Here is a 24,399-nt window from a genome sequence, read left to right as displayed (position 1 = left end):
CGTTTTCCTGGGTGGTTTTTCTGCCTGTAGAGGTCTTGCTTTCAAGGGTGTTCTTTCTTCCGTTGCGGTGTTACTAACAGTAATCATCAAACACATCATCACTCATCGAAACATCTCTCTCATTGTGGAATCACATGGAGCTACTTGATCCATTCCCTCACCCACTCACTCTCACACATAACCCAGCTTCACCAAAAATAAACCAAATCCAATCCCTTACTTTCGGCTCCAGACAATTTTTAGACTTCCTAGGTAACATTTTCATGCCTTGTTCCTCCTTCCACCTCCTCCGCCCTTCTCACCCACCCTCCCTTTTTACCATATCCACTTCCAGGACAGGAAATTCTTCAAAGGATTCTTTTCAAAAGTAAGTTATTGCTTTGTGTGTCTGAGTGTGTTTCTCTTTATTATTAGCATCATTATTATTATTATTAGTATTATTATTATTGTTATTATTTTTCTTCCTCTCACACTTCACCCTTTGATCATATCTGAAGGCTGGAAGAAAACACACAAACACACACGTTCGTAATACAGGGGGATCTGTCTGGGGAGAGACAAACATAACAATGCATGTGGCTGTGAGCAGGTGGGGCGGTTTAGTCTGGGGCGGGGCACTTTTCTGGTGTGTGTGTGTGTGTGTGTGTGTGTGTGTGTGTGTGTGTGTGTGTGTGTGTGTGTGTATTAACATGCGTGACTCTCCTTTCAGCTCTTCTTTCCTGAACCAAGAATAGAACAATGAACATTTTTTTTGTGAATGAACATTTCCTTGTTTATTGTTGTTGTTCTAACCAATGGGGTTCACTGTCAGGGGCAATGCATCAGGGGACAAAAATCTCATATCAACTTCCTTCTTTTAAATTTGGGTCCTGCTGTGTGACAAAAAAACAACAACTCCTGACTTATCTTCTCTTTTGTCTTTTTACCTGCTGGTTTCTATTTATTTACAGGTGTGCTTTGTTTGTGTGTGTCTACGCGTGTGTGTGTGTGTTGACTGATATATATATTTTTCTCCCTTACCCCTCTATGAGAAGGTTCCAAGGAATAACACAAAGGGAAGTAATCTTGAGGCATGTGGAAAGACTGAAAAAGTTTCCTTGTTTCTTAACTTATTCCATCCCTGTCATGTGTTTTCCAGGCTGGGAAGAAGCCTGTGCGAGCTGTGTTGTGGGTGTCGGCAGATGGTCTTCGTGTTGTAGACGACAAAACAAAGGTAATGAGTCCCTCTGGTCGCCTGTCGCACCTTGATCAAAAGGAAAGAACAGTCGAAGGAATTACAAGTAGCTTTAGCAGCTGTAAAGGTGGAAGCCGCTGAGCTTCACCAGTGAATAAGATAAGCTACTACAATTGTAGCCTAGTGACCTCCAAAAGGCAGATCTCTGGAAATATGTACTTAGTGCACCTGTAGATAAGATTCAGGTAAACAGGGTCACGTTACAGGTTCCACTGACACCTGCTGGAAGTAACTGGTACTGCATCCATCACTTTGTTGACCATCAACAGCCTCAGAGTGCCAGTGCTGATGGTCTTTTGTGGTTTCTGTGAGGCTGTATAAATGGCAGCAAAAAATTTCTGGCACAACTTCACTTGCTTCCAAGGTGCATAGAGAGGATGAAAGAATTCACAAAGCAGGAACTCCAGCGACACTTGAGGGAAGATGAACAACTTTAATAATTGACCAACGCGTTTCAATTATTAACAGGCTGTATAAATGGAAATTTTAACATGGAAAAGAAAATACATTTTTCTCATCTATTTTTCTTTGTGACATTGATTACTAATAAACCATTTGCTAGCAATTTCATGCAGGTGAGCACAGAATGTAGTTTAAGATAAATTTAAGTTAAATGCACCAATCTGCGTGTGTTAGGTGAGTTAACTATTCACTGTATGTAACTTGACCAATTTGGGTTTTCATAACATTTTTCTAGTTAACAATTTACTTCTTGGGGATAATTGTTAAAGATTGGTACTAAGCTGGTTTTTAAATATTTTAAATGAGAAATAATGAAGGAGTAGAACATTTCCTTGTGTGGAAAATAACTGTAATTTGTGAGAAAGTACTGATAAGAAGTTCTGCATCCTGTATTACCCCTGTTGATCTTGTCTTTTCTATAATTGTATTGTCATTTGTCTAGATTATGCTTTATTAGAAAATAATGAATTAACGGTGGCAAGCTTCCTGCATGAGTGAAACTTTTTTTTTTTTTAGTTCGTTTATGTAAGAATCAGGGTTGGGTCAGAGACCAGAATCAAGTGCAGGCTGGTGCTTCTGAAGCTGGATGTAATTAGTTCAGTCTTTTTGGGCTCGTTTTCATTCAGTTATTATTTACTGTGAAAATTTTCAGCCCATGTTTTCAAATTGAAACAGACTGACTTAACTACAGGTGTTTATAGCACACATATGGATGGATGGATGGAACGATAGATAGATATAGGTGCTATATGGAGCACCAAAGCAGCAACAATATGCGATACAAAGCACCTTGCATGCAGACTACAGGTATCAAACCACTAACCTTCCGATTATTAGATGACCTGCCCTACCCCCCTGAGCTACAGACACTCCAGTTTTGGAACATTTGGAGTGGCTGAGAGAATCTCAATGATCAAAAAACCTCCTTTGAGCAATAAAATCACAACACCAAATAATTTTGAGGTTGTGTGTGTTTTTTGCAGGACCTGATTCTGGACCAGACAATAGAGAAGGTGTCATTCTGCGCTCCAGACAGGAATTTTGAGCGGGCATTCTCTTACATATGCAGGGATGGCACCACACGACGCTGGATCTGCCATTGTTTTATGGCCATTAAAGACTCAGTAAGGACTGGTTTTTGTAACTGCAGTTCTATTTTCTATTTTTTTATTCATAATCACTGACAGTGAACATTAAAAATGTTGGAGTTCATATTCAAAGGTTGCTCAGGTGTACGATTAACCTTTTTTAAAAGACCGTCATATCCCTGAATCACTTAGGTTAGATGGCCGTTTTTACATTATGCACTTCGGTGTGCTTTTTGAATTGTTTCTCTCAGGGAGAGCGTCTCAGTCACGCTGTGGGTTGTGCGTTCGCTGCTTGCCTGGAACGAAAACAGAAACGGGAAAAGGAGTGTGGGGTCACGGCAACCTTTGACACTAACAGAACCACTTTCACCCGCGAGGGCTCCTTTCGTGTTACTACAGCAACAGAGGCAGCAGAGCGGGAAGAAGTCATGAGGCAGCTACAAGATGCTAAAAAAGGTCTGTATTTGGTGTGTTTTTCCCCGTCCTCAGGATTAGATCGACTGGCTTGTCTCCCACACAATTTAAAAAAGGTTTAATAGTTTATGATATGTTGACTTTTTAAGGTTTATGAATATATTTTTTAAATGAGATGTATGATAAACCAGCACAGCTCGAATCAGCATATAGTACTTTGATGCTGCTTTACATAACTTCTTTCTTTTACAAAGCCATGACAGCAGATTAGCGGCTTCTTAAAATGCCTTAAATGTACATCAGCTAATATATAACCATTCATTTGAAAGTTTCCCCCTCGACACCAGTCTCAGATTTGTAATTTGACTCAGAAGGTGGCTGTAACCCTCATCACGGACTCTATATTCAGACCAAGTCCATTGCACTACTTTCAAGCTCTTTGCAACCTGTCCTCCAATGTGTGCCTGTTATTTATTCTTGCTGTCCTACTATTTACATTTTTATTACATTTACATTTGATGTACAGTGACAATAAAAGGCTATCCTATTCTATTCTATTCTATTCTATTCTAAGATGTTCTTGGACCCCTACACCTGGCATTCTCTGTGAAGGGGTGTAGTGTTGCACACTGAATTACAGATGTAGAGATATGATTAAAAAACATGACTGATTAAATCGGCAGATGCCACAAGCTTTAATTTGTTTGTGATTTCTTACCACTGCGGAGGCCTGTTGTCTAAATGTTGCGCATATCTTACAGCAGAGACAGAAGTGAAGGTTGCTGGGAACTCGGCAGCGAGTGTGACAAACTCGTCAGTCCACCAGACGGGCGGTTCACCGTCCCCCTCATCGTCACCGCCTCTTTCAGTGCCCATGCTGGGACCTCAGGCGATACCTCGCAGACACGCACCGGTTGAGATTCTCCACAGGCAGAGCTCCTTCAGAGGCTTCCCGGCACTCAGTCAGAAGACATCTCCCTTCAAACGACAGCAGTCACTGCGCATGAATGACCTGCCCTCCACTATGCAGCGCAAGTCTGACTTCCCCATGAAAAACACAGGTGAGTCCAGGGTGCCGTCCAGCTGTTACTGCCCGTGCAAATATGCACAATAAATCATAGTCCTAAAATACTTCTACCATGTTCCTATAGCATATAAGCTTATGTTGACCTTTACCTCTTTCCTAATGTGCACCTCCTCCAGTCCCTGAGCTAGAAGGAGAAGGTGACAGCATCAGTTCACTGTGTACTCAAATTGCCACGGCCTTCAGTGGACCGCCAGAGGATCCCTTCTCTTCAGCGCCGATGCCTAAACCGGCTTCATCCCCACAGTCTCCTGTAGCACCGGGTAAAAACCTATAAAACTTTCTGATCAGCTGTGTGTACTGTGAGAAGCTCTGAATGAATCTGCATTAAAAAAAAATAAATAAAAAAATAAAAAGTAGTAGCGAAATAACTTTGCTGTTTACTGGTAAAAGGTTATATTCAGTTAGGTCCTGTTGCAAGTTAAAGATTATTTTTAATACTAAACACACAATTAAGTGAAAACAGATAAGTTGCTTAAAGTGGACATATTATGTTTGTTTCATTTTTTTTAATTAAATTATTTTTATTATTTGACTCTACTAGAGTAGCTCTGTATGATTCATAGCTCAAAATAATTGTTACGTATCAAACCATTTTAGCTCTTTTCCACTTCCTTTTAATCTAAATGTATTCTAATTGGCTGCCTCTTGTAATCAGAAGGGTTGATCAGCAAGCGAGCAGAGCTGTGTGACTGAGAAGGCCATATTAGGGATGGTCAACAAGGTAGTTGATGCCGCTCACTGGATGTTTTATATTTTTGGACCATTCTCTGTAAACCCTAGAGATGGTCATGTAGAAAAATGTCAATAGATCAGCAGTTTCTGAAATGCTCAGACCAGTCTGACTGGCACCAACAGCCATGCCAGGTTCAGTCACTGAACTCTGTCATCATATGACAAAACATGAGAAAAAGTATAATAGGTCCACTTTAACTATTTGTTTGTTATGGTTTAGCTCAGTCAGCTGTTGATTTTTGCATTTGCCAATTCAGGGAAATATAGAAGCACACACTAAAACCCTGGTTGTTCACTTTTATGATCAGCGTTATTTATACCTCACAGTTTGGCTGAATTTCCCTGTAATTCTGCTCTGTAGAAGTTAAGCCAGCTTCCAATAACTTGATGAATGTGTTGCTTGCAGTTTAAATTTGCAGTTGGAGAATGTGTGGCTGCTCATATTTTCTCATAACTTAGTGGATAACATTTATTTTGCGTGCAGTTTACGCCTCATTAGACTGCTAATTAAATGCAGAGTAACATTGTGCATGTCCAATGGACATCATCCATTGCACAGGCTTGCTTGTACTAGCTTCTGTCTCTTATTTGCTTTAGTGAATGGCACAACTCCTGCCTTCCCTGCTGCCACTACTGCTAACCCCTCAGTTCTCCCCCCTGCTCTGCCCGCTCGAGAAACTAACCCATGGGCTAAAAGCCCTGCAGGTGCAACGGCCTCGGCACAGACAGGTAAGCAGCTCATCAGAGGGTTTGGATTGAGAGTTAAAATTCAATATAATTCTTATAAGATGAGTCTAATGTGATGAGAACTTTTTTCTAGTTAAGCTGAATATGTGGGAAGAAGACAAGATTTGATCAAACCATTCAAATTTGTATGGCTTGCTTAAAGGGTGGTGTGGATTACTACAGATTAGCACATAGTAGGATCTGTGATTTTTATTTTAGAGCGGTCCCTAAAACATCTTGTCTTGCTATAGAACTGCTCTCCTAAATAGTACAACCCAGTAACTAAAGGTCAGGTGTGGGGTAAGTTAGAAGCCCCCCGTTATTTAAAGCAGATACAGGTGAGGTATCCAAATCTTTTGTAACACTTTAGAGCAAGAGAACAGGGTGGGATTATGATAAATAAAGATTTTAAAAATCAGAATAAGCATGAATGCATACATGGATCATTTAACTCAAGGATTAAACTTGGAAAAAGTGTTTTTCTGTCAGGTCTTTAAAAGGTTCTCCTTCATTCTTGCTCACAGACATCAGTAGCACGATAAACTTTTATTTTGCCTGATACTCTTTTTGCCTGCCTTTGCTTCTGTCTCAGTGTTGCAGTGTCTCATGTTTTGTGTGGTTAAATTTTTCAGTCGAGACTCATTCTTGTACTTTCTGCTGACAGGAGGTGACTGGTCAGCTCCTACTCCAGTGATCGTAGTGCCCCCCACGTCTTCTCCAGCTATTTCCTCCCACAAACGCACACCTTCAGAAGCAGACCGGTGGTTAGAAGAAGTCTCCAAATCTGTCCGAGCCCCGCAGCCCAATCCAATCCTGGCAACTGCCTCGCCTCCTCCCCAGCCGTTCGTTGCCCCAGTGCCGATGCCCGTGGCTTCTGTACCTTCTGGTCCCCCAGTGGCTTTTTTGCCCTCTATACCCCCTCCTGTGCCCATGTTGCCCCCTCGCCAGCCTGCCTTCCACGCTCAGGCTCCAGCCTCCCACCCGATGGCTAATGGGTTGCCGTTTCCTCAGCCCAGCGTTCCTGTGTTTGGCATCACTCCTTCACAGATGGTGGCTAATGTGTTTGGCTCAGCCACACAACCCCAGCCGTTCCCCGGCCCGGTCTCCACGACGCCCCAGCATGACGCTCAGCCTGTCAGTAACATCAGTCCATTCATCAAGCCTCCGCAGTCCACCGCGGCAATCCCCGCTCCCCAGCACCCATCCAGTGACAGTGTGACCTTTAACGGGGCGGACAGCTGGGCTGCTACATCTCGAATCGCTCCATCCTCCCCATCCACACAGCCTCCCCCGCAGCAGGAAGATGCCTTTGAGGCCCAGTGGGCAGCCCTGGAGGGCCGCTCACGCCAACGCACCACACCCTCCCCCACAAATCCCTTCTCTACTGAGCTACAAAAAACCTTTGAGATCCAGCTCTGAACACTAAGATTGAAGTTAGAAAGAACTGGACGTTAAGGACTTGGATTGTTTGAATTGACTAATTGACTAGAGCTGGGAATGTTGTTCTGCCTCCCTCTCTCTCTGTTTTAGTGGAAAATCTCAGTGGCGGCAGGGGGTGGGGGTGAAGCCTGTAGAGAACAGCGGGCAAATCAGAAGGGAGCGGAACCCTGCATGGCATTGAGGGAAGAAGAAGGCAAAAAACAAAAATAAAAAAACAGGGTGTATCCCCCTTCTCCCTCTCCCTGAGGCATTTCATTGGCATTGTCTGTATTATTTTGTTTCTGCTGTGGAGCGCAAGGTCGTCATAACTCTGTGGAATATCTGTGCCGAGCCACTCCCATCAGCTCCTCTAACTTCCCCAGGTGTGGCAGTTTCCTTCACTACCCCAGGCGTGGCAGTTTCCTTCACTACCCCAGGCGTGGCAGCTCCCTTTCACAAAGTCCAGTTCCTAGCGCCCCCTGTTGGCAGGACAAGATCTCTGTCAACTGGCAGATGAATGCAGCAGTACTGAGAGAACTCGGCTTCCAGAATCTTAAGAATAGAGCAAGACGATGCCAAAATCTTTATTTTTATGCATTAAGTATATTTTAAATAGCTTTGGAATCTAACAGAAGAGTTGTAAGTAATCTTGCCAAAGGCACAGGCTAGCTACAATGAATCGAGTTTATGTTTGTGTATACAAGAAATGATCGTATATATTATACAAAAAATATATATCTATAAAGAATCTATACTGTACACAAAGCTCACAGCAGTGCTAATTTTTAATGTGATGTAAAGAGATTTTGTGAAGGGACAGCTGCTTTACTTTTGTGTTTATTTGTTTTATTTTTGAAGACAAGTCTCTTTATTGCCGTCTGTTGCATCCCGTGATTGATTGTTGCTGCAATGATACCCTATTTACAGTGAGATGCTTTACATCCAATGTGGACCTAGCGATGGTGGTGGTGCCCGACTGGTTGCCTCTCTTACCTGTGCTCAGTTTTTAATAGTTTTACTTCTTCTTCTGTCTTTATTGTCATTATTTTTATTTTTATTTTGTGTGGTAACAATCTTATTTGTTTTTATTTAACACGGTAGGATGTGTCATCTTGTTTTTAATCCACCTCTTTATTTTTTTAAGTTTTAAGTTGGTAATTTTAGGTCTTTTTTTTTTAAAGTTTTTTATGCACAAGCACTAAAGTAGAAGATTCGACATCACCTCCCAGGTGACCTCAATCACCGACGGTTTGTCAGTTGTGGTACTGCAGGATCTGAGAAGCTGCATGCTGACTTACCCTGACCTCCGTTAGACTGCTGTTGTTCTGACGGGCAGCAGAAAAATGCAGGGAGATATTAATGGTTTCATTTCTCACTGTCTGATTTTTTTTTTTTTTTTTCTCTCTCTCTCTCTGTCATGTTTTTATTTTTTTAAATCAAACCTGTGAATATGATCTATTCTCTGATCTATTTTTCCATTTTGTAATTATTTCATTACTTCGTTCCACTTCTTTGGAAAAATACTGAAGCTAAAAGATTGAATAAATTTATGGTGGTAGAGGAAAAAGTGGTGTGTGTTCTTGATTGTAAGCAATATACACTTTATATGAGAAATCTCTTAACAAGAATGACTAAATATGAACTTCTTAAATGATTAGTTAAGTGAAATTATATTCAGAGATTTATTTAAAAAAAGAAGAAGAATATTAATAGGTTCCAGGTCGCAAAATCTGATAATTTGTGTCATTTTTGTATGATTAAAAATCATGTCTTTGATTTAATGGGTAGTTGTTGTTTTTGTTTGTTTGTTTGGTTTTTTTGACAAAACATACTCTTTGCTACAGTGGCAACTAATTGCTAATGTAATATTAAATATTAATTACAGAAATGTGTGAAAGCTGCTGGCAATCACCTTAAAAGTGCACGCACCCTATCAGCACTGCCAGAGAGCTAAAGTTCTATGGGCTCCAGTGGTCTGTTGTGTTATTGGTCCATCCGCCCAACAGGCGGCGCTGCAGCTTCATATAAATGCACCCTGGAAGAGATGGACGAGCATAGCAAACAAGTGTACATGTGAGATAAAGTGGCGTTGTGTTGTTCGAAAGTGTAAAGGTAAGCTGCAGAATACGTAGGATGGTATGTACGTGTGCTACTTTGCGCTTAAAAATTAGCGTCCAGGTTTCATTTAAAGGACGTATTGGGGCTGAAGAGCTCACAAGCTAACCGGTTAGCTCCAGCAGCTAACCAAGCTAACGTTGATTAAACTTTGCTTTGAGTAAATTGGAGGACACTAAACGGGATTAGAGGCACAACGTAATTCGCGGTACGCCTTGCATTTAAAAGTGATGGACATTTGAAGAACAGAATTTATCGGTGTTTATTTCTGCTAAAGTTACGTCGCAGAGGGAAGCTAGCAAAAGTTGTGTTAACAAACGGTATAGTAACAGCTGGCTGCTCACCTGACCGAGAGGTGTTTGCTCTTTGTAACAACAATAGCTCTGCTTTTTGCTTTGCAGTGTTCTTATAACCCAGCCCATCCTTACAAACCAGTGTCAGCTAAGTTGACTGATGTTACGCTAAATTCGCCCTTGTTTTGTCCCCCAATTTCCCCAATAATCCTAATCCTGTCCTAGGACCCGAAGGGACATGTGCAAATATATAATAGCAGGATTACCATCAAGAGCTGCAGCTACTAACTATACACGAGTCAAGCTTCATTTCTTTTTATTTTGTAGGAAAATCGGAGCAAATGTTTATTGAAACATGTATTGCTTGGAAGACAGCATTTGGTCTGGCCACCTTTATTCATAAGCAAATTCGGAACTCTTAGTAAGGCTTTCTTGTCATTTCTGTAAATATTCTTCAGACATAGTTTTGTTCTTGAAGGACATTCAAAGCTCGTATTTGGATTTTGGCTGCGTGGTGTTCAAGTCTGTCAAGATAATCCCACACTGCTTCAATAATGTGAAGGACAAAACATGACTACTAGTTTTTCATTGTTTTTTTTCTATCCACGTATGTTTTTATTGCATTGTCAGTGTGTTTCAGATGATTGTCATACTGAAAAATGAAGCTGTTGCCTTTTCAGACGGCATTGCATGGTAGATCAAAATCTTGTGAAAATGAGTAAAATGCAGCTAATGTCTAAATTAAAACTTTGAATGACCTTAAAGACTGGAAAACAATGGCTCAAGAGTGCTTTAAAAATTGCTACAAAGTCTGGCTTCTTGGAATAAAAAAATAACCAAACATGATTAACTTGGCCAACGATTTCCTGGATTTTGCATGGTAATGGGCAGAGATTGATGGTGTGAGGATTATCTGTCTGCTGTAAGACAGTATAAAACCTAGATATAGATCTGTTTATGAAGGGTATTTATAAAATAACCTGTCTTTGCTGGTTTTGTTCCAAAGATGCGCATTGTCTGTCTAAATTGCAACAGCTGGGTTCACTGATGCAGGAAAGGTAAATCATCTCTTTTTTTTTTTTTTTTTTAACAGACAAGCTGAATAAAACTTGCAGATCCTCTCACTCACTGCTTCTACTGTGTTTTGGCTCTAGGTTTGAACTACAGACTGATTAGGATCATTACAAGTCAGCATGTCTCATCGAGGACCTTTAACCGCTGTCGTAACGGCAGTAATAGGGGCAACCTTGGGAGGGCTGCTCATATGGCGGGTGTATCGAACAAAAAGGAAAAGGTTACCTTCCATCCAGAAGGTCGCAGATTCCTTGCACAATCTTGAGGAAAAGGCCACAGAGGTCACAGCTGTGGAGTGTACATGCATACAGCCGCCACATGTTGTAAAGGATGAATTTCAGACTGTACAGTGCCAGACCACACTTCCTGCACGGATCCCGTCTTCTGATCACCTGCTGGGAATCAAACCAGTGATTGTGACCTCTGAAGAAGAGTGGCAGCAGTTGTGGCCAATAATGCAAAAAGAACTGTCAGTGTTCCCTGTGCTGGGATTTGACTGTGAATGGGTAAAGACCTCCGCCGTAAGAAATACCTTTTGCATGTTTTTCCATTTTTAAAAAAGGGGAAAAATCCACCTAAATGTAGAAGAATATTTGGCCATGGGGTTCAGCGTTCCGGTTGTGAGGAATTCCTACTTTTTCCCTAAAAGCTGACAACAAGCGAACACCTTGAGCTTCACAAAACATTAATGACATTACACAATTGTGGTGGATTTTTTTCCTTTTAAGCATCATCCATCATCATCACCTCACACAACTGTCTCTGTGTTTTCTGACCCAGCTGCTGTTGTTTGGATACAGGTGTCTGCTAAAGGCAAAGCTGCTGTGGTCTCCTTGCTACAGATGGCCTCGTACTCGGGTCTGTGCATCCTGGTGAGGCTGTTGCCGTTTCGCAGCAGTCAGCAGCCTTTCCCGCACAGCTTAATGGAAGTTCTCAGAAACCCACACATTCTGAAAGTGGGAGTTGGTTGCTACGAAGATGGCAAGCGGCTGACACGTGACTACGGCTTGTCGCTGACGTGTACGGTTGACCTGCGTCACCTTGCCCTGCGACAAAAGTAAAAATAATTCTGCTCTTGCTTAGAATTTAAACTATTTGTGTCAATTGCAAATACACCCTTACTGATTCTTTTTTTCTTCATCATTTTATTTTTATTTTTAGGCAAACTTCAGTAAGTAACGGCCTCAGTTTGAAGTCACTGGCAGCAGATGTGTTGAAAATCTATCTAGACAAATCTCCAGAGGTGCGTTGCAGCGATTGGGAAGCAGATCAGTTGACACAGGAGCAGGTGGGGATCTTATTGTATTGCAAATGCTATGCTTGTACAGACAAGACGCTGGTTTCTTCTGCCATGGCAAACTAATGGAACAAAATCATGTATTCTCAAAATAATTCTCTTTACCCTTTTGTTTGCTCCAGATGACTTATGCTGCTAGAGATGCCCAGGTTTCCATTGCTCTCTTCCTCCATCTCCTCGGCTTTCAGTCTGAAGCCAGTCCCGCCTCTTCCAGTGGGAGCTCTTACTCTGAGCTGGCCTCCCGCTGCCAGGGTCTGGTCGATGTGCCGTTCAAGGGCCAAGGAGATAGAGATGACAGGGCTGGTGATGGAGACAGGAAGAGGAGGGCCAGGTCGTTAGGCTGTGAAAACCCAGAGTCTGGAGATCAGCAAGTCTCAGACCCTCGAAGGAATCACAAGAGGAAATCGCTGGGTGCCGGGTATTCCGCCAGGTGAGTGTTATTAATGACAAAGAAGCTCATCCTTAGATGAGGATGACCAGTTGTTTGTTTTCCGCTCTTACTGTACAGTGAGTTTAGGGCATAGTTTGCACAGGAAAATATGAATGTAAACTGCTTTATACTGTCTCTCTCTGCCTGTTCCAGGAAATCTCCCCTCTATGATAACTGTTTCCTCCATGCACCAGATGGCCAACCCCTGTGTACCTGTGACAAGAAAAAAGCCAAATGGTACCTTGATAAAGGAATAGGAGGTATGCTGGATAACACCCTCTTTATTGCCTTTTAGGTTGTATTTAGGACAGCTGAATGTTTTTCCCTTTCATGTTGAGTCTCACTCCTTGCAGCAGCTGCACAGCTCTCTTTATTTTCTTAGCTCTCAGTGACTATCTTTAAACAGCCAGACTTGACGTGCGTTGCTGCACCTGCAGCAGCTCCTTAGAATATCCTGTTTTACTTTCCTGTCTGTCCAATTTCTTTTTTTTTTTTTTATTCTTATTGTTGCTTTACATTTAGTTTGTTATTTATTGGTTCTGATGCTTATTCTAAGTATGAATGTTTGCAATTAGATGCTTAGATATTAATCAGGTTGCTGTAGACCACATCGTAGGGTTTCTGAAGTGTTTAGATTTACCCAGTAAGTTGTCGTGTTATACCTAGTGCACAGTGTCACGCATGTCGGCAGCTTTTCAAATAGGATTTGACTATGAAAAAGCTCTTAAATGAATATGCAGTATTTGTAATGAGTTTTTTTTTGTTTTGTTTTTTTTTTTTTATATATATACACAAAAGGACTTACTATGAGAAAGCAGTGGTCAGGAGCATCCGTCCTTAAAAAAAGCATGCTCTTAGTCGTTACTTAACAGCAACATGAATCCTGCTTTGATTTCAAACGTGCAATCCAGGGCATAGGTCAAGGGTCTTTCTGTTTTTGTTTTGTTTTTTGTTTTTTCTTTGAAAGTGATAACTCAAAGAAGAAGTCAACGAGGTGTGTCTACTGGAAGGCTGTGGAGTAGCACTAGTGGCCACCAGTATAAAGTATATATTTATGTATTTTAAGAAAGTGTATTAGTATTAATAGTGTGTTGAACTATACAATGGGTTTGTTTTTTGTTTTGTTGCTTTTTCTTTCTCAAACTCTGTAAATACTGTCATGCATTTGCATCCCTGTGAGGTTCAAAGAATAGCCTGAAAACCCGATGCTGTTCTGTTTGTGATGCAGTGCTCGAGAGTGAAGAGCCTTTTATTGTGAGGCTGCTGTTTGAGCCGTCGGGACGTCCTGACTCGCAGCAGGATTACTACCTGACTGCCAAGGAGAATCTCTGTGTGGTCTGTGGAAAAGCAGATTCTTACATCAGGTTTGACACTTATTCACTTTGCAGTTGATTTATATTGAAGGTTTACTTAGAACTTGCTCTGCTTGTCTGATCTGAAGCCACAGAACCAATAAAATAAATTTGCTTGACAAATGGCGGTTTGTTCTGAACTTCAGAGGATCCTTTGCCATGCTAAATGCACAGATTTGTGCTGTTTAAGTATAAATGTCTTATTTTGTGGTGCCACCAAATCACTGCAGACGTGATTAACATGCATCTTTGTTTGATCCTTAAGGAAAAATATTGTGCCGCATGAGTACAGACGGCATTTTCCCACAGAGATGAAGGACCACAACTCCCATGACATCCTGCTGCTCTGCACCAGCTGCCACGCTGCCTCCAATGTACACGACAGCTTCCTGAAACAGCAGCTGGCTGAAGAGTTTTCTGCCCCTCAGGGCTGCGAGGAGGGAGTTCGGATCTTTGAGGATTCTGATCGACGGAAAGTACGCTCGGCGGCTCGGGCTCTGCTCACTGCCGGGGAAGGACTCCCCGAACAACGGCGAGAGGAGCTGCAGGCTTTAATCAAGAGTTTCTTGAATTTGAATGACGAAGAGGAGGTGACGGAGGAGGCGCTGCAGCAAGCAGCCAATTTGGAGACGAAGTGAGTTTAAACTGATACGTGATCACACGTCTTTTATGGTTGTCTTAATGATACCTGAAATTATTTTAATACTTTAAAGCGTTTAGGTTTTAAGTAAAGCTGAGCGCTGTTGCTGATTTAATTGAGCAGTGACTGCAAAAAAAACCCATGAGCTACATCTCAGACTCTACAGGCCTGAGTTGGCATGTTGAGTGTTAAAGTTGTGACAGGACAATTAAAAAAGAACAAGTATGGCTTGTCTGGAAGGACTGTCAGGAGCAAGTCTCTTCTCGCTAACAACATGGCCGCATGGTTTGGGTTTGCAAAGTTGCATGTGAAAAAACTACACGACAAACAGTGTGCTTTGAATAGATGAGACCAAAGTGGGAGATGTTTGTCCATAACCCACAGCACCAACGTTGGTGAAAACCAAACACAGCATATCGACACAAATACCCTGTACAAACTATGAAGCGCAGTGGTGGAGGGGTGATGATTTGGGCTTGTTTTACAGACACAGCACCTGAGGATTTTGCAGTCGAACCATGAACTCTGTATGCCAAATAATGTCAGATGTGAGGCCATCTGTCCAATAACTAAAACTAGGCTGAAACGGTGTCATGCAAAAGCGCAACAAGACCAGAGATTTTTAAGTGGTCAAAGGACAGAAAAATGCACAGATGTCAGACAAATAAGTAATTATTTATACTTTTTGTGAACCACTTGTGCAAAGATGTGTACTTGCCAATCACAGGCACAGTGCGACATAAGTGTAGAGTTACATTTAACTTTACTTGGTACCCATTTTAAATATGCTAATAAGCATTCATAATTTAACAGCCCACTCAGTTTATTGGTTGAGTCGTAATCATCAGTGTACGTTTAAACAGCTGCATGTAGTGTATCATGATCGTTTTTGCTAGTCTGCACTCACTCTGGCCACTCCTCTCTCCTCTGAAGGATTTTAAACGAGGCGTACGTGCCTCACGGTCTGAAGGTGGTGCAAGCGCACGCTGAGGAAGGCCTGCGGGGACTGATGGTCCTGGAGCGTCGCTGGAGGCAGCATTTCCTCACCACCATGCAGCCTCGCCACCTCCCTCCTCTGTGGTGCATCGATCACAATCACAGCAAGTTACTTCGCAAATACGGAGAGGACCTGCCCATTAAACTCAACTGACTTTCCATCTCCGAGAAGGGCACGAGCAGCCTCGCACCTGGATAGGAAACCTGGATTTTACTCTTTTACTTTGAAACTCGACAGCCACTCCATCAGTTTCTCCATCCTGCTTTTGCTTTATTTTAGTGAGCGCGTGAACGCACTAATTGAGCAGCAGGGATGGAAATGTTATAGTCTGTGGCTGCTGTCAGGACCCCACTGGGCAAAGAACATTACTTCTTTTTTTTTGAGGATGATGCCAGTGAGAGTAACTGACCTACCTACCTGTGGAGAGAAATCTAGGTAAAACTAACCTTACAATGTCGTGGACACGTTGTTCGCATGTGGACTTTTTTATTTAAAAAAAAAAAAAAGGGAAAAAAAAAAGATTCATGTCGAGATCATAAAGCTTGAACAGATTTTTAGAAAAAGCTGCTGCCTGCTAATTTTTTTTTTTTTTTTTTTTTTTTTTTTTTTTTCCCCCCTCCTACAATTATTAATGACCTCCAGCCCCACCCCCTGTGGGTCAGCAGCTTATTATGAATGATTTGCTTTGCAGAGAGATGCTTGTTTTTATAGGACCTTAAATTATTTGGCTCTCCATCCAGCTTAAGTTTTCAGTCTGTTGTCTGGTTTAGGTCAATAGATGATAACTGATTTTCCCTGGGAATGCCATGAAGATAAAATTCATCTTTGCTCGATTTCATTTTTTCAAAGATGAGTCAGTCGAGGTGTTTCTGGGCCTGAATGTATTGCGTCTGTGGTTTTGTACACTTATCGCAGCAGGGGAGACAAAATGTAAGTACAGTTGGCATCTTTCACTTGGTCATTTATTTAAACTGCTGCTTATGTCGTGGTGCCGATTCTCCAGACAGGTGGGACCTCTCCATGGCGCGTATGAACGTGCCTCTTAACCCCTAAACCTGACCGGAGACTGTCGGGACATGAGCTCGTTTCAGTTTCACAGCGACGTCGTTTCACAGAATCCAAACTGCACAGTAAAGAAAAGCTGCCAACTCGGACGTGACAAAGATAAATTACAAGATTTAACCCTCTGCAAAGCTTTAGAGTATAAGAAATCTACCTTCTGGAAGCAGCTGCATTGTATTTATTCATGTTTTCCTGTGAATGATACAGCAAATAAGTGATGTTTATTAATCTTATGAGTTATTGAACACACCGATACCCTCCATCCACTCCCCACCCCCTGAAGCAAGACATAGCCACATTCATTTGTTTATTTCTTACAAAATCACAGTTTAATAAATAGTCTGTAAAAATGAGTACAAAAGTGGTTTTCTTAACATTTCATATATGAATCACTCGTGACTTTCAGGTCAAAGGAGTCTTTAAGTGGATTTTTTTTTTTTTTTTTTTCTACAATCTAGTTTTGCTGAATTAAGGCCTCTTGATTTTGGCATCAGAAACAATCTGTCAGTCAAATGTTTTGTATCTGAAGTTGAATTAGTTATGAGCTCCCCTGGTTTCACAGTTCAGTCAGGAAAATTAAATAAAACACATTTACAAATAAATAAAACGGCTCAACATGCAGAATCCCTTTATCCTAAGACGCTGACAAACTAAGCATATTTCTAACGGTCAGTGTTTGACACTGCAACAATAACAATGGCACATGACGCTGCTTCATCCAAGGGGTTTCCATCAAAGTTGACTCTACATTTCTTGGGTGCCCTTGATTTATTAACATGGACAAATAAGGGCTGACTTTGGGGAATTATTTCATTTTTTTCTTAAAGTAAATTTTGGTGGAATTACCCTTTGAAGAAGTCCAGCGGTGATAAAGAGTGCAATCCTGTGTTACGAAAGACACTCTGACATCTTTACTGCATTACAGTGAAAACCTCTGAGGGTGGAAACACACCTGAAGATTCAGTTTAAATTATTAGAAAGCCTTTGCTTTTATTTGGGGATATTCTATTTAATGAATTTTGGGAACTGCTTTGAAAGCTGACAGCTAACCTGACTTTTAGCAGTGCTGGTAGGCATTTACCTTTGGACAAAACCAGGCTAGCTGTTTCTGCTATGGACAGGCCTCATGCTAAGTTAGCATACATAGACTGTATATAAAAGAAAGCTGTTTCAGGCTCACTGCAGAAGCACCTTAAACCTGCATTTTCATTTTTCTTTTCAGTGGCCAGCAGGGGGCGACTCTTGTGCTTGTGAAAAAAGGTCTGCTTGTACAGAAGTCCATTGGAAAACTGTAGAAGCTTCTTTCTGCCACTGTGAAAATTTCAGGTTATCCTAATTTCAATGTGACAAGAAATTTGAGGCGATAATCTGAAATTTTGACTTAGGGAAAAAATTTTTGGCCTTCTTTTTTTTTTTTTTTTTTTTTTTTTTTTTGACTTAGAAAATGGTCCTCAGCTTCCTTGATTTCTGCCTTAAGTAAACACTTTCCTGATGAGTTTATGGGCTTAACTTTAGGTAATCATCCCAATTAGCAATCACAGGGTGCCAAATCAGTCCCTATCTTGTATTTCACAGTGAGATCTGTCCCATGTTGTGGTACTTGGGTTACAAAAAACCCCCAAAAAACCCCCTCAGCTAGAGGCTTAAGAAAATAAGACTTCACAAACAGCGCATCCTGTCAAATTGCCCATGTCCGTCCTTTATATACAGTCTATGTTGGCAAGCATATGCATGGTTTCACTTCTAACCGTAAGCAGGAAACTTTAAAAGTTTAGAGTCCTTAGTGAATCCTCTTGTGTGTGTCCACCTGTACTCCCACAGAGTTTCAACACTAAATTACTGCATATTTATAACTCCTTTTGTTCGCTGCGACAAAAGACAATTTTTTTTTTTTACAGATTAAAAAAAGAAACCAAACAATACATTTCAACAAATGACTTTCAGATTTAGCCCCAAATCTCTGGATCTTTTTTTTTTCTTTTTTTCTTTGAAGGGACAAGTTATTTTCACTTTGAGAACACCAGATGTTATTCAAAAGTATTCAAAACACCACATTAATCAGCTTTTTATGTAATTCAGGTACACTGAAATTAAAATAAGGCATTTTCTCGACCATTCCAATTCGCAAGTCAAACCTTGATCCCTAACGGGATTTGCAAAAGCAAAATTTTTAAAACAAATTTTCAGGTAATATCACAAAAAAGGGAGACTATTTGCCGCTTGTACGTTTCGACCTTCTAGGCAAAAATCCACAAGGAACATTTTGCACGCATTTCACGGGGGAGAGAGTCGTACAGCTGTTACAAATGACCCCAAAATGACCAGAAATCACACCTTCACGCAGACCAATAAGATTGTCACATTAACATAAGATGTTGCAAAAAATCATATATTGCTCCACAACGGCTGCGGTAAAATAAAGCTCCAGTTTTAGGACAGCGGGCTAGAAACAAAGAGCTCTAAAGAGATGAGAAGCGGATGGTTCCTCTAGTTTTTGGTCAAAGGCTGTTTGATGATGCAGAGAGGCTCAATATCTGTACAGTTTGTCTGTTTTGATGGGGGGTTTTTTCCCCTAAAATGGACATTTTCATGGTCACGTTTGCAGTTAAGTACCCTCAAAGCCCTTAAAACATGTTAGAAACACAATTTCTAAACTACACGGGCTTTGATGATGGAGTAAGCATCTTAGTCAATGATAAATAATCTTTGTTCTCATCCAATGACACCGATAAGCAAAACAGGCAAAGATCTGTTGTCTCCTCCTCTTCACTGCACCACCACTGCTCCCAACAACCCCAACTTATTATTGCTTGCATGTTAATACATACAGTATGGGAAACCATTATCGTTTCTGAAAACGCACAGAAAACTAGAAATTTTTCACAGTTAAGACTCTAGCACAAGTGACAGCAAGGGTCCCAAAAAATGAAAAATAAGAAAGCATGACTGCCTAATGTGTATTTTAACCCCCCTCGGGTTCTTTCTGCTATAACAAGGACGCACTCCAGTTTGTGGGAAGAGACACAACACGGACGTTTGCTGGTGTATTCAGGATGTAGCACAAATTCTTTGGAGTTTCATTCATTAAGCCGAGATGATGGAGCCTGCGGGAATACTATATATTTTTTTTGTTTTTTTTGTGTACTGTCCCATAGCAGGATGCAATGTCTTCTCTCTCTCTCTCTCACACACACACACACACACACACACACACACACACACACACACACACACACACACACACACACACACACACACGCACGCACTCATCGGATCCATGCAAACCAATCCAAAGGAAAACACGCACGCACACCTTCGCTGCGCAAAACACAATTGGCACAGATTATCAAAATAAATACCCTGGAAGCTTGGCACTATGCAAAAGAAAACTTCACATTTTCGAAAGAAATCTTATAAAAAACTATTGAATAATCTCAGTCTACTCCACGTTTTCGTTATCCTCACTATTACTTATATACTATATGCTGATGAAGGTTACACCAGTGTCGTAAACCTCTGAATGACTCAACTACCACTGAAACAATATAGCTCCTATTCAAATAGATTTTTTTTTTCCACAAACGTACATCAAAATGAAGTATCTAACATCTATCGGACTATAGATAGTGCTGTTGTCTGGTATGCATCTGCTTATAGTGCCTCTTAACTTTTTTCTCCTCGCTTTTTCTGTAAAATCTGAAACCCTTCTGGGAACAGGTAAGAAGTCTTGTACACCTTTCTTTGTTTTACTCCAACTTCGATGTTTTAGGATCTGTGTGGATGCCTGTCAAGGCAGATTACCTCACAGGTGTCCCTCCAGGATGCTGGTGACAGCCTGGTCCAATGACGGGCCTGACGTGGCCCTTGTCGGGGCTGCAGAGGGGCCCTGCAGGCGCTGAAGCTCCAGTATGCTGTCGATGGCACTCTGTAGATGTTCACTGAGCATGTTGTCCTCTTGGAGAGGCGGAGGCGGCGGGCTGAACCGCTGCTCGGCCCGAGGTGACGCATCCAACCTGAAACATTTCAGTTTTGGGGCACTGACATCTCTGGGAGGCAACTCAAAGCAGACATCCTGCGGCTCTGGCATAGAAAGAGGATTTGGGACTTTTTTTACGGAAGTGGGTGCTGTCTGTGAGACTTGCTCAGCAGTGTTACAGAGCGGCACTCCGTTGGTCGTCATCTCGTCATGCTGAGGACCCTGGGGTTCTCCGTTGGGTGCCTGAGAGTGGCGTTCGTTCACAGCCCCGCCACCGTTGGTCAGCTGCCCCGTGTGGTCCCTTTTGAGTCCCGGGTCGTAGGCCGAGTTGTGGATCACCTTACGAGAGCCCGACTCCTGCTTGATGGTAAGTCTGAGAGCCCCCCGCGAGCTGGAGCGGTAGGTCTTCAGTCCCGGAGGCCTGTCGGACAGTCTGGTCCAGGCCGGGGGAGAAGAGGGGCTGCCAGAGGAGTGGGCATGAGGGGAAGACGCTGACGTAGCCAAAGCTGTCATAAAGGACTCTGGAAAAAGGAAAGTGGAGCTGATTGAGCAATATTATCCAGTTTGGCTAGTTTAATTCTATATAGACATGCTGTGAAGATGGAGAATTTTCAGGCATAAAAGTCTAAAGGATCAGATCATAGAGAATAAAAAAATTATCCAAACAACTTTGTCTAATTATGCGCAAAGCTGTGCTTTTAGTTGCCCTCTGCCTTCACCCCCAAAACATGTTTTAATCCAGCTATAGAACTGCTAGATTAAAATGCAGCAGTGCGCCTGAAGAGAGCACATGCAAACAGACATGAAACGAATAGTTTGATGTCTTAGTTTTCGTAACAGCTTTTAACAGCCTCCTTCCCCTTTTCCAAATTTTTAATTAACATAACGGTGTTTTTTCATCATCATGCTGAGTCTCTCTCAGCACACCCCGCTCCACATTTACACCATTTAATTACTTCTTAACACCTGGGAGCTGCTCTGGAGCAAATATGCAGGTTAAAAGCAGTGCTAATAAGTTTGTTTCACTAATTCATTCTTTCCCTGCCGGTTCAGATTTACTTCAGCGCTGGCATCTGCATTTTGGCAAACACACACACAGAGCAAACCTCCGTTTAATAATAGTAACAATAATAGGTGGTGGTGCTTCTTTTATCCTGCTGTGACACTGACCCGGGTCTCTGCGGGCTCGCCGTCTGTCCTCCGCTAGAGCGTATCGCTCGGCCTGGAGGAAGAGACGCTCCAGCATCACCATCTCTGCTGAGGGACTCTCCTGCTGTGGAGACAAGTTCAAATCCCCTTAAACACACAGATCCAAACGGTACTGAGAAGAGGATTATAGAGAATCAACATCTGAAACTGAGCGAACTGAGTCTCTCAACATCCAGATATTGATTTAATTCTGAAGCGATACCGCCCCAGAGGAAGTGTCTCACCTGGGCTTCTCTAACTAATAGCTGCCTGTATTTGTTGACCATGTCCTTGGTGCGTTTCAGCAGGAAACCGGACACCGTGTCGAACTCCTGGTCCACTGTGAAGAGGAGCATCATTAATAACTCACATGATAAAATAATTACATCCTATAGAGTAATAAGTTAGTTTGGGACTTTTGTTCTTTCAGATACATTTATGTGCAGTATATGGTTAGGTGATAAACACTAAAGAAGAAAAATCAGTAATCTGTTGGAGAGTAATCAAGCTAACCTAAATTGAAGTCATCCTGAGTGGGCAGGTGACCAGCGCAGGTGTGGTATGGCAGCAGGCGTCTAACAGCGTCCTTCAGTGTGGAGAAGGCTGGGCCAGTGAATGGAGCCTGCACTGCTCCATGGTCCAAACAAAGCTGCTGCTGGAACCTGAAGGGTTTTATAAAAACTCTGCGTTAACATAAACCCACAGTAGTTTATTACAGGACAAAAGAAGTAGGACAATACAGAAAACACAGGTGGAACCATCTAATACTGTGGATTTTTTTTGTTTGTTTCATTACTTTTATCAGCTTCAAGAGCCATAAAAAGTACCGGTTTACAGGAATCTTTATGTTTTATGTTTCAAAACATGTCCCTGTGAGGACGTGTTTTGAGCCCTTTTATAAGGCAGGACCGCATGAAAGTGAGTATGTAGTAGTGCTGTGGTTGTGTGGTTTTGGGGCTCAGCTGCAGGAGGAAAGGTGTGGCAGAGCGATTCAGGGAGCAGTGCCAAGTGAGGTGACTGGCACACCTGTTGCACATTTTGCCAATTAACCTCTACCTTTTTATACAGTAGGTGCAGGGCTGACAACACACACACACACACACATATATGTACCGCAGACATGGGGAGCTGCTGCCAGGCTGTGAACTCATCAGGGGAGAGACTTTGGGTTATTATGTAGAATCTGAATCCGCTTCACCCACTGGGCAAGCTTTCTGAAGCGTGCAGTATTGAGTTTATGCCGTGTGTGTGCAGTGATGCAAGTAAAGTCTGATGTTTGCTGGAGGAGTGTTGTCTATACTGAGGCGAACACACAGGTAGCACAGACAACTGGTAGAATAAAATGTAAACTGTCTCACTTTTAAGTAAAAGCTACTTATCAAACCTATTTTTGTCCAACAAACACTGCTTAGATAAGAGATGCCTTAAACCTCAGTGGCTGCTAGATAATGGCGAGAAATTCCATCTGCATTCACAAAACCACCAACAACTTTTGTTGCAAAGGGCTGAATATTGAACTGCTAGCTGTGGGAATGGGTCCATATTACATGCCGAGGGCATTTTAAATTATCTGGTACTTATACAGTGCTTTGAACACTACAAAACTCCTTCACCCATTCACACATCCCTAAGTGCTTTTAAACTAAAACTCACACTTACACACTCAGCTGATAGATGCACTTGGGGCGACTTTAGGTTCAGTATCTTACCCGGGGATACTTCGACATGCAGACCAGAGGAGCAAGGGATTGGAACACGGACCTTTCAAATAGCAGACAACCCGCATTGGGCAGCTTTTATCAATACACCATTTGGATTCCTCCGTCAGCTGAGATAGTGGTGTAGATAACTCTTAATCATCATGTAATCTTATTAAACTCCTCACTTCATATTTAAAGTAGATAAATCAATAACTGAATATAAAGTGATTTTAAATCAAATTATACAATGTTTTAAAATGCGAGGCCTCACACTTCAGTTGGTGTGTACCAACGTAAGATAGCATACTCATCCAATACTCCAAAACCTCATCAACAACAAGAGAAGCGACAGAAGTTTCTCTTTGCATTAACTTCCCATCTTTCCTGTTAATAGCAGTAAATGCTTGTAGAATCACTATTTACTGCACTCTGTTTTCACAATAAGAGTCCAACAAACAAGAAAAAAATGCTTCTAAGGAATTATTGACAATCATTCTAATTATACATGGCCAAAAGTGCATACAGGGATACACACAACATTCATACGTCTGCAATAATTTCCCACTGCATTATATTTTCAACGTTTTGCATTTCGGACAGTTTCCTGTTATTCACCAGAAAAAAAAAATCTGAAAGACACTATAGCGTCTTACATGACGACTTTCAGCAGTACAGAAATTTGCTTTGTTCCTCTTACCTGTGCCTGCGCATTGCTGGTGTGAGCCTCTCCTCTCTCTGCAGCTCCAGAGGACCTGCCAGCTGGCAGACGCACAACATTTTGGACGAGTTAAAAACGACAGACGCGGGTGCATTTTGAAGTCAGTCGTTACACATTTGCAGTATTAAACAAATAATAATTTCGAAGCTTGTCATCTTTTATTCTTTCATTTCAGTACAGAGGAGAAATTATGTTGAGTAATTACGAGTAGATTACAGATTTTAATAGCACTAAACCTACTAAACACAATCAATATTATTACAAGAAAGAACATCATGAAATGATGAAGGCGCTGGTCAGAATTTAATTGTTTTATAAACATACCAAGGAATTAATACACTGACAAAATAATTATAATAACAATTAAATTTTTGTTATTGAATTAAATAATAAAT

General features: G+C 41.6%; 2 protein-coding genes across 11 annotated transcripts in view; both read left to right on the top strand.

Moving 5' to 3' along the window:
- The window catches only part of numb (NUMB endocytic adaptor protein), a 45,784-nt gene extending 37,055 nt beyond the window's left edge, over positions 1 to 8,729 (top strand). Inside the window, exons 4-11 of one of the 7 annotated variants that reach the window (XM_031736964.2) lie at positions 335 to 367; positions 1,139 to 1,213; positions 2,680 to 2,820; positions 3,036 to 3,240; positions 3,963 to 4,259; positions 4,402 to 4,545; positions 5,615 to 5,746; positions 6,408 to 8,729. In XM_031736964.2, coding sequence (XP_031592824.1) covers positions 335 to 367; positions 1,139 to 1,213; positions 2,680 to 2,820; positions 3,036 to 3,240; positions 3,963 to 4,259; positions 4,402 to 4,545; positions 5,615 to 5,746; positions 6,408 to 7,162 — 1,782 coding nt within the window. In that variant the 3' untranslated portion in view covers positions 7,163 to 8,729. Of the gene's footprint in view, positions 1 to 334; positions 368 to 1,138; positions 1,214 to 2,679; positions 2,821 to 3,035; positions 3,241 to 3,959; positions 4,260 to 4,401; positions 4,546 to 5,614; positions 5,747 to 6,407 lie in introns of all 7 variants that reach the window. The other 6 variants (XM_031736963.2, XM_031736966.2, XM_031736965.2 and 3 more) reach the window with 6 other exon arrangements.
- Positions 8,730 to 9,147: 418 nt separating this feature from the next.
- Positions 9,148 to 16,775, top strand: exd2 (exonuclease 3'-5' domain containing 2). Of its 4 annotated transcripts, none has more exons than XM_031737106.2 (10): positions 9,149 to 9,274; positions 10,577 to 10,628; positions 10,725 to 11,150; positions 11,445 to 11,701; positions 11,806 to 11,932; positions 12,064 to 12,371; positions 12,525 to 12,631; positions 13,600 to 13,735; positions 13,989 to 14,357; positions 15,297 to 16,775. In XM_031737106.2, exons 3-10 carry the CDS (start codon positions 10,764 to 10,766, stop codon positions 15,511 to 15,513), a joined length of 1,908 nt encoding a protein of 635 aa, XP_031592966.1. In that variant the 5' UTR covers positions 9,149 to 9,274; positions 10,577 to 10,628; positions 10,725 to 10,763; the 3' UTR covers positions 15,514 to 16,775. The 4 variants fall into 4 exon arrangements, with proteins under 4 accessions (XP_039459725.1, XP_031592966.1, XP_031592965.1 ...); XM_031737105.2 differs by having other exon boundaries at positions 10,725 to 11,165; XM_039603791.1 differs by lacking the exon at positions 10,577 to 10,628 and having other exon boundaries at positions 9,148 to 9,274; positions 10,725 to 11,165.
- Positions 16,776 to 24,399: the final 7,624 nt, after the last annotated feature.

This window comes from Oreochromis aureus, linkage group 19 (genome assembly GCF_013358895.1).
Source record: "Oreochromis aureus strain Israel breed Guangdong linkage group 19, ZZ_aureus, whole genome shotgun sequence".
Lineage (NCBI taxonomy): Eukaryota > Metazoa > Chordata > Actinopteri > Cichliformes > Cichlidae > Oreochromis > Oreochromis aureus.
This window is presented reverse-complemented; position numbering and strand designations above follow the sequence as displayed.